This window comes from Macrosteles quadrilineatus, unplaced genomic scaffold, assembly GCF_028750875.1.
Source record: "Macrosteles quadrilineatus isolate MER2022 unplaced genomic scaffold, UCM_ALF_1.0 Scaffold_1__1_contigs__length_201487025, whole genome shotgun sequence".
NCBI classification, from domain to species: Eukaryota; Metazoa; Arthropoda; class Insecta; order Hemiptera; family Cicadellidae; genus Macrosteles; species Macrosteles quadrilineatus.
Window position 1 is genome coordinate 102789094 of NW_026542594.1, and position 13438 is coordinate 102802531.

The window sequence follows — 13438 nt, forward strand, 5'->3', positions numbered from 1 at the left end:
CATTTTTCGTTTTAAATCTTACAAGTATTTATTCTCTGAACATATTTATAAATTATTTTGTACTTTTTAGTGTGTTTAAAAACGTGGAATTTTTAAAAAGTATTTTTAATTTTTTTATACTTTTACTGTTTAATGTGTAAATATGTTAAATATATTTTATATGGCCTGTTAATACATAACTAAAACCTTATTATCTGTAATCAGATGTTTTATCTTTACTTTGAAATGCTTGTTTTATATTTTTAGAATATACAAACCACAGCCAAGAACTTTAATTATTTATCACTCAACAAAAAAATAGATGTATGCCTCATTTCTGAAACCCACTTCACTGATAGAAGTTTCTTCAAAATTCCTGGTTATATTGTCTACTTTACTAACCATCCAAATAATAGAGCTCATGGAGGAACTGCTATACTAGTGCACAAAAAACAAACACTATGAGCTTCCTAACATGCAAAATGATTTCTTACAAGCCACGAGTATTGTTGTAAAATGTGGCAATAACGCCTCTCTTACACTCTCGGCAGTCTACTGTCCTCCACCTCATGCAATAAGTAGAGATCAATTTAGAGATTTTTCTCAACACTTGGTCCAACATTTATTGCTGGTGGGGACTATAATGCTAAACACACACACTGGGGCTCGAGACTAGTAACTCCAAGAGGCATGACTCTTTACAGAGCTATAACAGAAATGAATTTGGATTGTGTATCTTCAGGTTTACCTACTTACTGGCCAACTGACCGAAATAAAATACCGGACCTACTGGACTTTTTTGTAGTTAAAGGTATACAATTGAACTACACGAATATCGAATTATCCCTTGATCTTTCTTCAGACCACTCCCCTGTAATCATAACTTACAGTACTAGTATATGCTTGAAGGAAAAATCCCCGTCGTTGTGGAATAAGAATACAAACTGGGATTACTTTAGGACCCTTGTAAATAACAGTATTGATCTTAAAATCCCGTTACGGAATGAACATGATGTGGAAGAATCAATAAATTACTTCAACACTACCATACAGAAATCAACCTGGGAAGCAACTCCAAAATCTAAAATCTGTGTCTCAAAATCAAATAACTACTCAATTTATATTAAGAAGAAAGTAGCAGAAAAACGTAGACTACGGAGAATTTGGCAAAATTCACGCGACCCTCTTGATAAAACTCGTCTAAATCGTGCAGCTCAGAAATAAAAACGATGTTTAGTGGAACTGAAAAATACATGGTTTGACGATTTTACGAAAAATCTAACCCCAACTGAAGCAACCGAGTATTCTCTTTGGAAGTCTACTAAATATATTAAACGTCCAGTTCAACACGTACCGCCAATTCGGAAACCTGACGGGTCCTGGGCTAAAACCCCTGAAGAAAAAGCGAAGGTTTTTGAAGATTACTTTTCTGATGTATTTAAGCCTATTACTCCGAATCCCCCCAGTGACGAAAGTGAAATTTACGAATTTTTGGATGCACCAAATCATTTGTTTTGCCTATAAAATCTTGTACTCCTTCAGAGGTTTCAAGAATAATTTTTAAGGAAATTAACCCCGTGAAAAGTCCTGGGTACGATCTCATCACTGGAAAAATTTTAAGAGAACTACCCCGTAAAGGCATTATGTTGTTGACATTTATATTTAATGCTATGTTACGATTGGAATATTTTTCTGTTCAACTGAAAATTGCACAAATAGTTGTTATCCCAAATCCAGGCAAACCACCTAATGACGCATCTTTTACAGACCCATAAGCTTGCTTCCTATAGTATCAAAGTTGTCTGAAAAGGTAATACTTAAAAGGTTAACCCCCATTGTTGATGAATTAAACTTAATACCAGATCATCAGTTCGGCTTCCGCAAACAACATTCCACCATTCAACAAACTCACCGATTAGTGGATATTATAAAAAACACATTTGAGAAAAAACAGTACTGTTCTGCTGCACTTTTGGATGTCCAACAGGCGTTTGACAAGGTGTGGCATGTCGGACTTCTGTTTAAACTCAAAACCTCTCTCCCTCACTCTTTGTATCTTCTGAAATCATATCTGACCAATCGATATTTTCAAATTAAATTTGATAATTTGTTATCTGATCTGAAGCCGATACAGTCTGGAGTACCTCAGGGGAGTGTTCTTGGTCCCTTGCTATATTTGATATATACAGCAGACATCCCTATGGTCCCCAACGTCACAGTTGCTACGTTTGCTGATGACACGACACTGTTGTCGAGTCATGTGGACCCTCAAGTCGCTTACATAAATCTACAAGCTGCCTTGACTGAGCTCCAATATTGGCTTAAAAAGTGGAGGATAAAAGTCAACGAAAACAAGTCCAAACATATTGTTTTTACTCTGAGAACAGGGTACAATCCTCCAGTAACCATTAATAATGTAGCCTTAACGGAGGCAGACAGTGTAAAATATTTAGGTCTAACTCTTGACAAAAAATTAAATTGGAAATCTCATATCTGGTGCAAGAGACAGCAAATGGAATTAAAACTTCGTAAACTCAATTGGCTACTAGGTACGAATTCAAAATTATCATTGGCTAACAAAATTTTACTGTATAAAGTTATGATCAAACCAATTTGGACATACGGAATTCAACTTTGGGGGACCTCGAGCAAATCCAACATTGAAATTCTTGAACGATTTCAGGCTAAGGCACTGAGAAGAATTATTGGCGCACCCTGGTTCGTATCCAACACTACAATTAGGAATGAATTCAAAATTAAATCAGTGAAAGAAGAAATTACAGACGTTAGCAAAAATTATCAAGAAAAATTAGAATATCATCCAAACAGTCTTGCTGTTAATCTGCTGGACAATAGTCAGTGCATTACAAGATTAAAAAGTGTTGTGCATGTGCTGGACCTAAGCTACAGATTTCTGTAAATATTTAAATAATGATTGATCCAATTTTTGGCAAGACTTGTTGATGAACAGGGTGCTTGCTTCCTGATATTGTTTTGATATATGTTTTACTTATTGTTTTCATATTTGAACAGATTGTAAAATAAATTCTGAAAAAAAAAATATTTTTAGAATATCTCGGGAGCAGAATCTGTACCTCTTAACCTCTGCTCTTCTAACTGTCAAATTGAAGTATTTACAGCTGACTTAAAGTAATTGATATACAGTAGAGTCCCGCAAACTCGGCTAATGTGGACTGGAAGGGTCCCGAGTTTGTAAAATGCCGAGTTATCGGGAACTAGGGTTTAAAATAAGAACAATACAGTTTTTAAGCTTTTTAACCGCCTTTTTTATTTATATTTATATTACAAGTCAGTATTTGGTCATCAGATATAATACAACAAATCCTTGGTGCGAGTTGCGAATGATTTGACTTGAGCTTGCTTGAGTCAATGTTTAACCCGGACTAAAAAAATCACTAATTTTCTGAGACGGTGATGGCCGAGTTATCCAGACTGCCTGGTTATCGAGTGCCGAGCTTGCGTGTGTCTACTGTATTTACATTCTTTCAAAATGTAAACATGGAAAATTTGGAAGCCCATGGGGCATGGCCAAGGGAAATACGATAATTAAATTATACAATATTGCATTGTCATCCATTTGTGAGCTATGTTTCAAGTTTCAAGTCTCTAGCTCATCGGGAACTTTGTTTAAAATTGATATCAAAATTTGTAAGAAAGAGAGCTATTAAAAACAAGCCATGGAGCGTAGCTCAAGGGAAATATGAAAATTAAATTATATATTATTACATTGTCATCTTTTTGTGAGCTATGTTTCAAGTCTCTAGCTCATCGGAAATCTAGTATAAAATTGATTGCCAAATTTGTACCGGACAAGAAAGCGAGCTAATAAAAACGTTTTAAAATGGTTGTAAACAATACCTTATAAAGAACAATTATTATTCACTTTCTGAATATTTAAATTACAAGTTAATGTATTTTAGTTTAAGTACATGTCGTTTGTCTATTGTTAGCTGACAATGTCACCTGTGCTACGCTGGATTTGTGAAATATTTTGTGACAATAAAGTAGTATTTCATTTCATTTAATTGATGCCAATGGTGGTCAAAGGACCTACAGTATTAGCGGTGAATATCTTAAGTGCTTACTGGGCTAATTAAACAACTTTACCTACGGGGCAAGACTTTTACTTTACTCAGAACGTTGGCAGCAAATTTTACACATTCGGACGTCATGAAGGACATTCCCTTTCATACTATGGCCACCAAAACTGACCTTTAACTCCATTAAGGGGTTTTAGAGACCGCAGCATGACCAGCTGTTGTCTGATCGTAGTTTAACTGAACCTGCGCAAGCATCACCGACACTTACAGGGTGATATTGTGACAAATATTTTTTATAACCACAAAATTGCAAACAAAACTATATTATATAATATATCAAAATCATCTGTCGTAAATCTTAAACCTACCCTTAAATCTTATGCCTATTATTTATGCGCAAATTGTGTACCATATGGATAAACATTCAAGCCGCTGCTTCGCAGGTTAGCTCATAAAGACAAACACTTAAAGTAAAATATTTTACTAAAAAGATAAGACAATATTTAGCTTAGATAAAATTTATAAGACTATAATGAATCGTGTTAATAGTCTACATTCTCAAAATAAATCAAAACTCATATTACAAAAGTAGGTAGCAACTAAATTTGGGAAGCTAAAAATTTAAATTACGTGCTTAAAATTCAAAACTACATCCTGTCTAGACTTTATGCCTTGAGCCCCCAAAACATCTCACACGCCTACATCAGGTTTACTGTTGACTTCTAACTTAGCGGTAAGAGCATCCAGCTCTCAACGAAGCTCCACTTCCCTACAACCAAAACTCACCCTTCTTGTCATAGTTCAGACACGAAAACAACAATAATTTTCTGTTACAATACACCCTTAACAACGTTCAACACTAGAAAAATGTTTCTGGTGTCTAATGAGAGCACAGAAAGTATATATTATATATCTCACTCTCGCTATGTCATATGACAGGCTTACTCATCACCAAATTCTAATTCACTACTTATAAATATGTTTTTCAACTCCATTAGCCTGGCTAAACAGAGGGTTGTCCTGATGTGCAGTCGAGAAGGTAGACAGACAAGTCATCACAACAAAACACAAGGTACTTAATTCAAATGTCAAAAGACTGAGTGGCAACCAGACTAAAAATACACTTTTATGATAATCAAAATACGAACAAAATTACTGTCTCCTTACTGAAAAATTGTATGAGTAAACCACCAATCTCCCCCCTGACCAGCACAATGCCACCTCTTTCATAGTTGCGCCAGGCTTCATGGCAACTTATCTTATAACAACTAATTACGTTTCAGTGAACAACAAAAACACATTTAAATGAACCTACTACTTTATCAAAATAACAAAAGGATATTTGTTAAATGGAAGAGCTGTTAGTTGACCGAGTGAAAACTAATACAGGGGGCTAATACAGGGCAATAAGATCTGATGGTTTTAAAATGTAAATAACTCAATCGTTTTAAGAGATACAAAGTGTTTTATTGCATATTACAGATTGCTATTTATGAACATTTATAAAAATAACCAAAGAAATGTTTATGTAATCCGTTTAAGATTTGAAGATGACATCTTTCAAATGATGACCATCTTGGGCCATGCATTCTTCCAATCTTGCACTGAAATTGTCAAACACTTTCGCTAACATTGCAGGAGAAAGGTTGGCTATTTCTTGGCGTATGGCTTCCTTCAGGTCATCCAATGTGCGGGGTTTGTTTGTGTACACTCTTGATTTCAGCAGTCCCCACAAGAAAAAGTCACAAATGCTGAGATCCGGGGAGCGAGCTGGCCACGCAATGTCCCCAAAACGCGAGATAACTCGGCCACGAAACTTGCTTCTTAAGAAGTTCATTACCTCATCATGTGGGCAGTTGCCCCATCCTGCTGGAACCAAATTCTGCTGTGGTTTAAGCGTTTTCTGCGTAGTTCGGGGATAAGGAAGTTTTTCAACATAGTCAGGTATCGTTGTGAGTTGACTGTTACAGTTCGACCGTTTTCTTCAAAAAAGTATGGGCCTATAACACAATGTTTTGTTACGCCACACCACACAGTGACCTTGGGACTATGAAGGAGACGTTCATGCAGTTCTTCTGGATTTTTTTCCGACCAATAGCGGAAATTCTGTTTATTCACATATCCATCCAAATGAAAATGTGCTTCGTCGCTCATAATGAAAATTTTGTCATCTGTAAGCAAATCAATCATTTGCTCTGAAAATGCGTTGCTCTTTGCATAATCAGTGGGCTTCAACTATTGCACGATAGCCATTTTGTATGGATGAAAGAGCAGGTCGTACCGTAATATTCTTCTTACCGAGCGGTCAGACATGCGCAGAGCAGCAGCTTGTTTGCGTGCAGGCCGCCGAGGACTGGCTTCCACAGCTTCCCTTACTCTCTCGACGTTCTCTGGCGTCGGGGCTGACGTTGGACGGCCAGTTGATTTCTGTTTTAATACTGAACCGGTAGCTCTAAAGTTACCCACCCACAGCAAAATGGTGTTTCGAGTTGGAACTTTCCCTCTTGGACCCACATTAAAACGTCTGCGGAACTGCTCCATGGCTACTAAAATGTCCGCACGTAAGCTCTGGAACGCCGCTATCCCCACCAACCCCCACCACTCACTCGCTCGACAGCGCGGCAGCGAAAACCATCAGATCATTTTGCCGCTCCCTGTACATTAATTTGTTAAGAAGAGAATATTTGTATTTGTTTGATTAATTTGAAAACAAGAACTGTTTTTTAGACAATAGAAGCTAGGTACTTACCTTTCATTTTGTCAGAATTCTTGCATCTGACCCCACGCTGACACCAATGTATCAACCACACACTGGAAGGGCAGAAAGTCAATGATCGAATGCTGAGTAGAGAATTTAACAATTTTATTACTGCAAAAGAACAAAGTTACTTAATATGAGTTACTACTAACTACTACTGTCCATAAAAAACAAATTTTAACGGAGAAATGCCTACCGCGATGGACAGTCGCGGGAGAGGGAAGGATAGTGTGAAGACCGCGTCTTCTCGACTCTTCTAACCTGATTGACTAACTGTCCTCCAGGTTCGGTGGTCCTACACGTCACATGGAATGATGATACCTCGTGTCAGCAGAACAATTAGGCCACATTCCATGCCACAACCAAAACAACCGAACGTGATGTAGCAATCCAATACTTTGCGACACTCAACAAAACCCAAGTAAACTGCAAGATTATGCTGGCTAGCGGAGTTGCTACATGCTTCCACTGACCTATTACCAATACTTACTTACTTACTTACTGCTTTGGCCACTGGTACCCTAGATGGTGCTTGGCCTCCCCAACACACTGCCTCCATAGGTCTCTGCTTCTTGCATCTTCCTATTACCAATGCAACCGGCAATAACCAAAACTGGGTTTTGGGCTGGTATCCGTGATATTCCAAAAAAATATGGTTAATGACTGCCTGACCGTCACAGTATTTAACCACAACCTGTTGCTAGTAAAATAATATTTTGCATTTCGCAAATCTGTTTGCTTCATAAATTTTTAAATACTTCCAAACCTGGGAAACAATTATCAAGAATTTATCACAAATTAGTCAAAAAAAATTATGGTAGCCCTATTTCTACATTCTTGTAATAAACTTATCCACTTTCACTTATTATTTACAGAAAAAACAAGTTCAATTATTCACATCAACATATAAATTATTTAAGACTTCCAACAAAAACAAAGGCCCATTCTTCAAATTCAAAGAAATTTGACAGCCGACGGACGATGCTAAACTGCATTATACTTTTTCACCTTGCTCGAGAAAGAGAAAGAGAAAAATAAAATTAAGTACAAACCACCGAACAAAGCATACAAACTATAACAAATAAAAGCCCTTTTAGGTTTGATGAAGGAGGGCTTGGCTGTCTTGTCATGTAGCCATGTAGTTTCATCCATCAATAAATAAATGTTACGTTGAACTTGAAATTAAAAATAGTAGTCTTGCGCAATGTGCAGTATTGTCATTTGTCACAGATGGTGGTTACAGATTGAATGCAATATGATTTTTTGAAATCATGAATACCCCAACATTTAACCCTTGGGCATAAAAATATGAATCCAGCCACTGACTGGACTGGATTGATTTTACATTCAGCGCTATTTATGCTGCTTCTGTATTTCCATAGTTTGTACAAAACAAAGTCAAATAAAGAACTGTATGCATTAAATAAAATTATCTTGTAACTTGTAACTAGTATTAATGTTATTAAAAATCAACCTCAGATAAAGAAAGGATAGTTTTAAAGGATAGTGTTATAATTTTGTTGAGTTCAAATGAAACATTTATTTGATCCAGTCTTTATTAAGGTTGCCCTCTGGTTCTGTATTCTGCTTGGATATGGTGGAGCAATAGGTGTCGATGTTTGCACCACTCTATCAGCTCACGATAGTGACAAAACTTAACCAACTAACACTGAAATAATCATCCTGTAGCCTACTATTGATAATATTTTATGATAAATATGTCCTTTCAAATAGCCTTAAATGAAAAATAATCATCATGGTTGACAATTTGAATTTTGTAAATGAGTAAATAAAAATATAACCAACTAACTTGGTACCGAATGTATCAGTGCCGACATTTCACCATCGATTCTCGGTCCCAGTACTTTTCCTAAGAACCGGTGGAAGCGACATTTGATGTTAAGTACCGACACATCACTAGACAAAATGAATCATCGCATAGGGGTGGGAATCTGCTTGACTAGTAGTGAGCAAAGAAATTGACAAGTAGCTATTGTCAGATTTTAACTACCTGGCTTTGTGCTGACTGCAGCTCATTTGAGACCTTAATTTATAGACAGTGTTCATATAAGTGTTTTTAGATTCAGCAGTTCATTTTCCTTAAAGCCATAAAAGCATCCCGAGAAACTTATCACTTGTACTAAAGTTTAAAAAAATTGGCTAGTAGTAACACACCTAAACGTCAATATTATATATGTTTGGAAACTACCAAACCTCTTTGTGTTTGTTGAACTTGTTATGAAAAACTGTCTAGTTTTTGTGATGAAAAATATAAAATACCCTACTCCAGCATGTGTTGCATTAATGCATCATGACTACTTGGTGTAATCAATATATTTGTCTTTTTAAAGGTAACAATGGAATAAAGTGCAACGATCTTCTTCTTGAGCTTAAATCACAGAGAAATTCTAGCACACAAATCAACTTTGTGAATGAAAATAACACCTACTGTTCAACTTCATTGAACTACCAATGGTTCAATTCACTCATTATTGTACCATTCCATCAGATTGAAACTGTTGAAAAGGTATGAAAAAGTAGTAGACTATCTATTCTGGTGATGCTTCTCTGTTTTTTAATTTTTTATTTAGATGTGTTAAGATTAAAAACATTTTTGTTTACACTAATTCATTAAGGGAAGGAATGATTAATGAATACCCTCCCTATAAGGCTACAATTTTAGCGAATTTCCCTATAGGGAAATGTACGACAACATAGTTCATAGTTCATGGTTCATAGTTGTGAGCTTGGAAGTAGCTATTATCGTAGGTGGCACGGTAAGACCTAGACCCGGGACCGATTTACTTTTTCATTTTGATGTCCCCAGAGGCCAAAAACACTATTCGTTAAAATTTGTATATATGTATATATATAGATTTATATATATATATATGTATATACGTCCGTGAACGCGATAACTTGAGTAATTTTTGTCCGATTTTGATGAAATTTGGTTTAAAGGTGTAAAGCAGGATAAACTTGAATGAGTTCGCGAACCAGCATGATCGGACAATGGGAACGGGGCTTTCCGGGGGTTTTATGGGGTAAAAATTGGTTTTTCTCACTTTTGACCCTCAGAACACAAAATTTCCCAATTTCTCTTTAGTCCTTTTCAAAGAGCTCAAAAAAACAAATAATTTAGTATATAAAAGTTGTTACATATTAAATAAAAGATGTGTAAAATAAAATAGGTGTATTCTGAAATGAATCCTAAATAACAATGATTGTAAACAAAAACAAAGTTAACTTATTAAACATAACATATGGTATTTTACTAAACATACAGTATGTTAGAAAAGACACATCAATTTTCCCCCTTTAAAGTCTTGACCGCAGCATTTGATCTACATGTCGTCTGCATGTTACTCCGTTCTCCAGTTCAACGTTGTAATGTAGATTTCCATCTCTTGATGTAACTATTCCGAAACTCCATTTTGTCTGACCCTTGTAGTAGTTTCTCACTTGAACACGGTCTCCCACCTTAAATATGCGTGTTATACCTTTAGGTTTGTCTTTTGAGTCCTCGATTCTAGAAGGTATCATAACACTGAGGTATGTTCTTACTTGTCTGTTGAACATGAGATAGTATGCCGAGTTTCCTGTTGAGTTTGGTACTTGACGGAGTTGAATTAACACCTTGTGAATTTTACTGTCAAGTGTTCCAGGTTCATCTAATATCGACTTCAACATCTTCTTCACTGTTTGTACAAAGCGTTCAGCTTGTCCATTAGATGATGGGTGGAACGGAGCAGTCGTTTTGTGTTGAGTTCCACATGACTTAAGAAACTCTTGAAAAGTAAGAGAATTGAAACTTCGTCCATTGTCTGAAATTAGGAGGCTTGGAAGACCAAAAGTACTAAAAAGTTTCTTCAACTCCTTAATAGTCCAATCGGTAGTTGCTGTTTTTGTAGGTATTACCTCTACCCATTTGGAGAAGGCATCAACAACAATGAAAAATTGTTGTCCATTTGTTGGGCCCATGAAATCTATATGTATTCTCTCCCATGGCTGAGTTGCTGGTTCCCAAGGATGATTGATCTCTTTCGTTGGAGAATTTTGTTTCTCCTGACAAGGCTTGCAAACAGCAATCATGTTGTCAATGTCTTTATCCATTCCTCTCCAAAAGCAGTAACTTCTGGCCAAAGCTTTGGTTTTTACCATACCAATGTGCCCGTAGTGTAGTTCATTGAGAATTCTTTTCTTGAGGGAATTTGGGATGATTACTTTCCACCCTTTGAAGAGGCATCCTTCATGTAATGCAACTTCATTATCGTGAAATCCCAATGGCTCTAGTGATTGACCCTCCTCAAGAGCCTCCACAATTTGTTTTAGATATGTGTCCTTCATAGTTTCTTCGGCCAGTTCTTTGGGATTGATGGTTATGGTGTTCAATTGGTTTGTTTGGAAATGTCCAAACTGGTCGATACTTGTAAATTTTGAATCTTCCACAGGAAATCTTGAGAGGAAATCTGCATTGCCATGATCACCAGTTCTCTTGAATTCAGTTGTGTAGTTAAATCCTGATAAAAAATGGGAGTAGTTGAATAGTCGCGTAGCTGACATTGATGGTAGGCTCTTGTTGGGATTGAAGATTGACACTAATGGTTTATGGTCCGTGATGAGTGTAAAATGACGCCTGTAGCAATAAGAAAAAAATTTCTTCAACCCCCAGTATATACCTGTGGCTTCTTTATCGATTTGGCTGTAATGTTTTTCAGCATTGGTCAATGATCTTGAAGCAAAAGCTATAGGCTTTTCACTTCCATCTGGGAAACGATGTGATATCACTGCTCCAAGTCCCACTGGTGAAGCATCAGTTGCAAGGATCAATGGCAGGTCTGGGTTAAAGTGACAAAGAACTGTGTCACTTGTTATTCTTTTCTTGATGTTTTGAAAACCTTCTTCGCACTTACTGTCCCATATGAATGACTGCCCTTTTTTTAGAAGTCTATGTAAAGGATTTAAAACAGTGGACAGATTCTTTACAAACCGGTTGTAGTAATTAACAAGCCCTAGGGGAGCGAGCTGGCGTAGTGGTTAGAGCGCGGGACTTCAGTCCCTGAGGTCCCGGGTTCGATCCCCGCCAAGTCACCAATGGATTTTATCTAAGTGATAATGCCGCAACCCCTAGGTCTAGCCTGAAGTAATGTGAAAAACAATCCCAGGCTCGTGCCTAGCGTCCTTAGGACAAAAAAAAAAAAAAAAAAAAAAAATTAACAAGCCCTAGGAAAGATCGGAGTTCTTGGATGTTTTGAGGCCTTCGTGCATTTGTAATTGCTGTGATTTTATCCTTACTCTTGTGGATTCCAGTGGCGTCAATAATATGTCCTAAGTATTCAATTTTCTTTTGAAAAAATTTGCACTTGTCACGGTTCAACTTCAAATTTTGACTCCTTAAACGCTCAAACACTTGCTTTAGTCTTTCTAGTAGTTCTTTTGATGATGTTCCTTGAATTATTATATCGTCGAAGAAGCACTGAACACCTTGAAGGTCTTGAAGGATTCCGTCCATCACCTTTTGCCAAACCCCTGGAGCAACTTTTACACCAAACATCAGTCTGTTAACTGTGTATTGTCCTTTATGAGTGCTCAAAGTTTGAATTTCTGCACTCTCATCATCCATTTCCAAGTGGAGATAAGCATTACTTAAATCCAAAGTACAGAACAACTGTCCTCCATTCATTTGAGCAAAAATGTCTTCGATCCGAGGTATTGGATGATGTTCTTCTTTGATTTGTTTATTTACTGTAACCTTGTAATCAGCGCATATTCGTATGTTACCATTAGGCTTTACTACAGGTACAATTGGAGTACCCCAATCGGACTTGTCCGTTTTGGAAATGATTCCAGCTTCTTCCAGACGATTCAACTCGAGTTCTACTTTTTCAGTTAGTGCATATGGGACTGGACGAGCTTTCACAAAAATAGGTCTTGCCCCTTCAACAAGCTGTAAGTGTGCTTTTTTGTGAGGTATGAGTCCTACTCCTGGTTCAAATAATTCTTTGAATTCATCCAAAAGATCTTCGAGTGCAGTAGATGTAGTATTGCTACTAACTGTTTTAAGTTCTGCCCAATCCAGCTTGACCTCTCTAATCCATTCTCTTCCGAAAATTGCATCGAAATTTTGATTCACTATGTAGAGTTTACCAACAAACACCTGATCATTGTAAGTGCATTCTACAAAGACGACACCCCGGGGTTTAATTATTTCGCTTGAGTATGTCCTTAGTTCTATGTTTGTGTGGAAAATCTTTTTATTTATGTTGAGACTTTTAAAGGTAGAGTATGGTAGAATACTTATTGCTGCTCCAGTATCTAACTCCATCCGCACAGGTAACCATAAACTTGTCATTACCGGCACTCTGGTTGTGTATCTTAAAAACCTCTTGTTTCTCTTCCTTATAATAGTCTATAGTATTGTCAGTTTCGGTACAATGAATTTCTGTTTGTTTTGTGCCTAAACATACGCTAGCAATATGCCCTTGTTTGTTGCATTTCTTACATATTTCTCCGATAAATTTACACTGATGTGCCCTGTGTCTAGGTGATCCACAACGATAGCATTTACCTTTGAGGCGTTCAAATGGAGACTTTAACTTTTTGTTCCAAGTAGGAGAAAAATGGGGTGGTTTTGTTTCTG

General features: G+C 36.8%; 1 protein-coding gene across 2 annotated transcripts in view; it reads left to right on the forward strand.

The window, feature by feature from the left end:
- The window catches only part of LOC129001177 (protein halfway), a 145130-nt gene that overhangs the window by 78216 nt on the left and 53476 nt on the right, over positions 1-13438 (forward strand). For both annotated transcript variants that reach the window (XM_054428426.1, XM_054428500.1), the window contains one exon: positions 9150-9325. In XM_054428426.1, coding sequence (XP_054284401.1) covers positions 9150-9325 — 176 coding nt within the window. The remainder of the gene's footprint in view (positions 1-9149; positions 9326-13438) is intronic.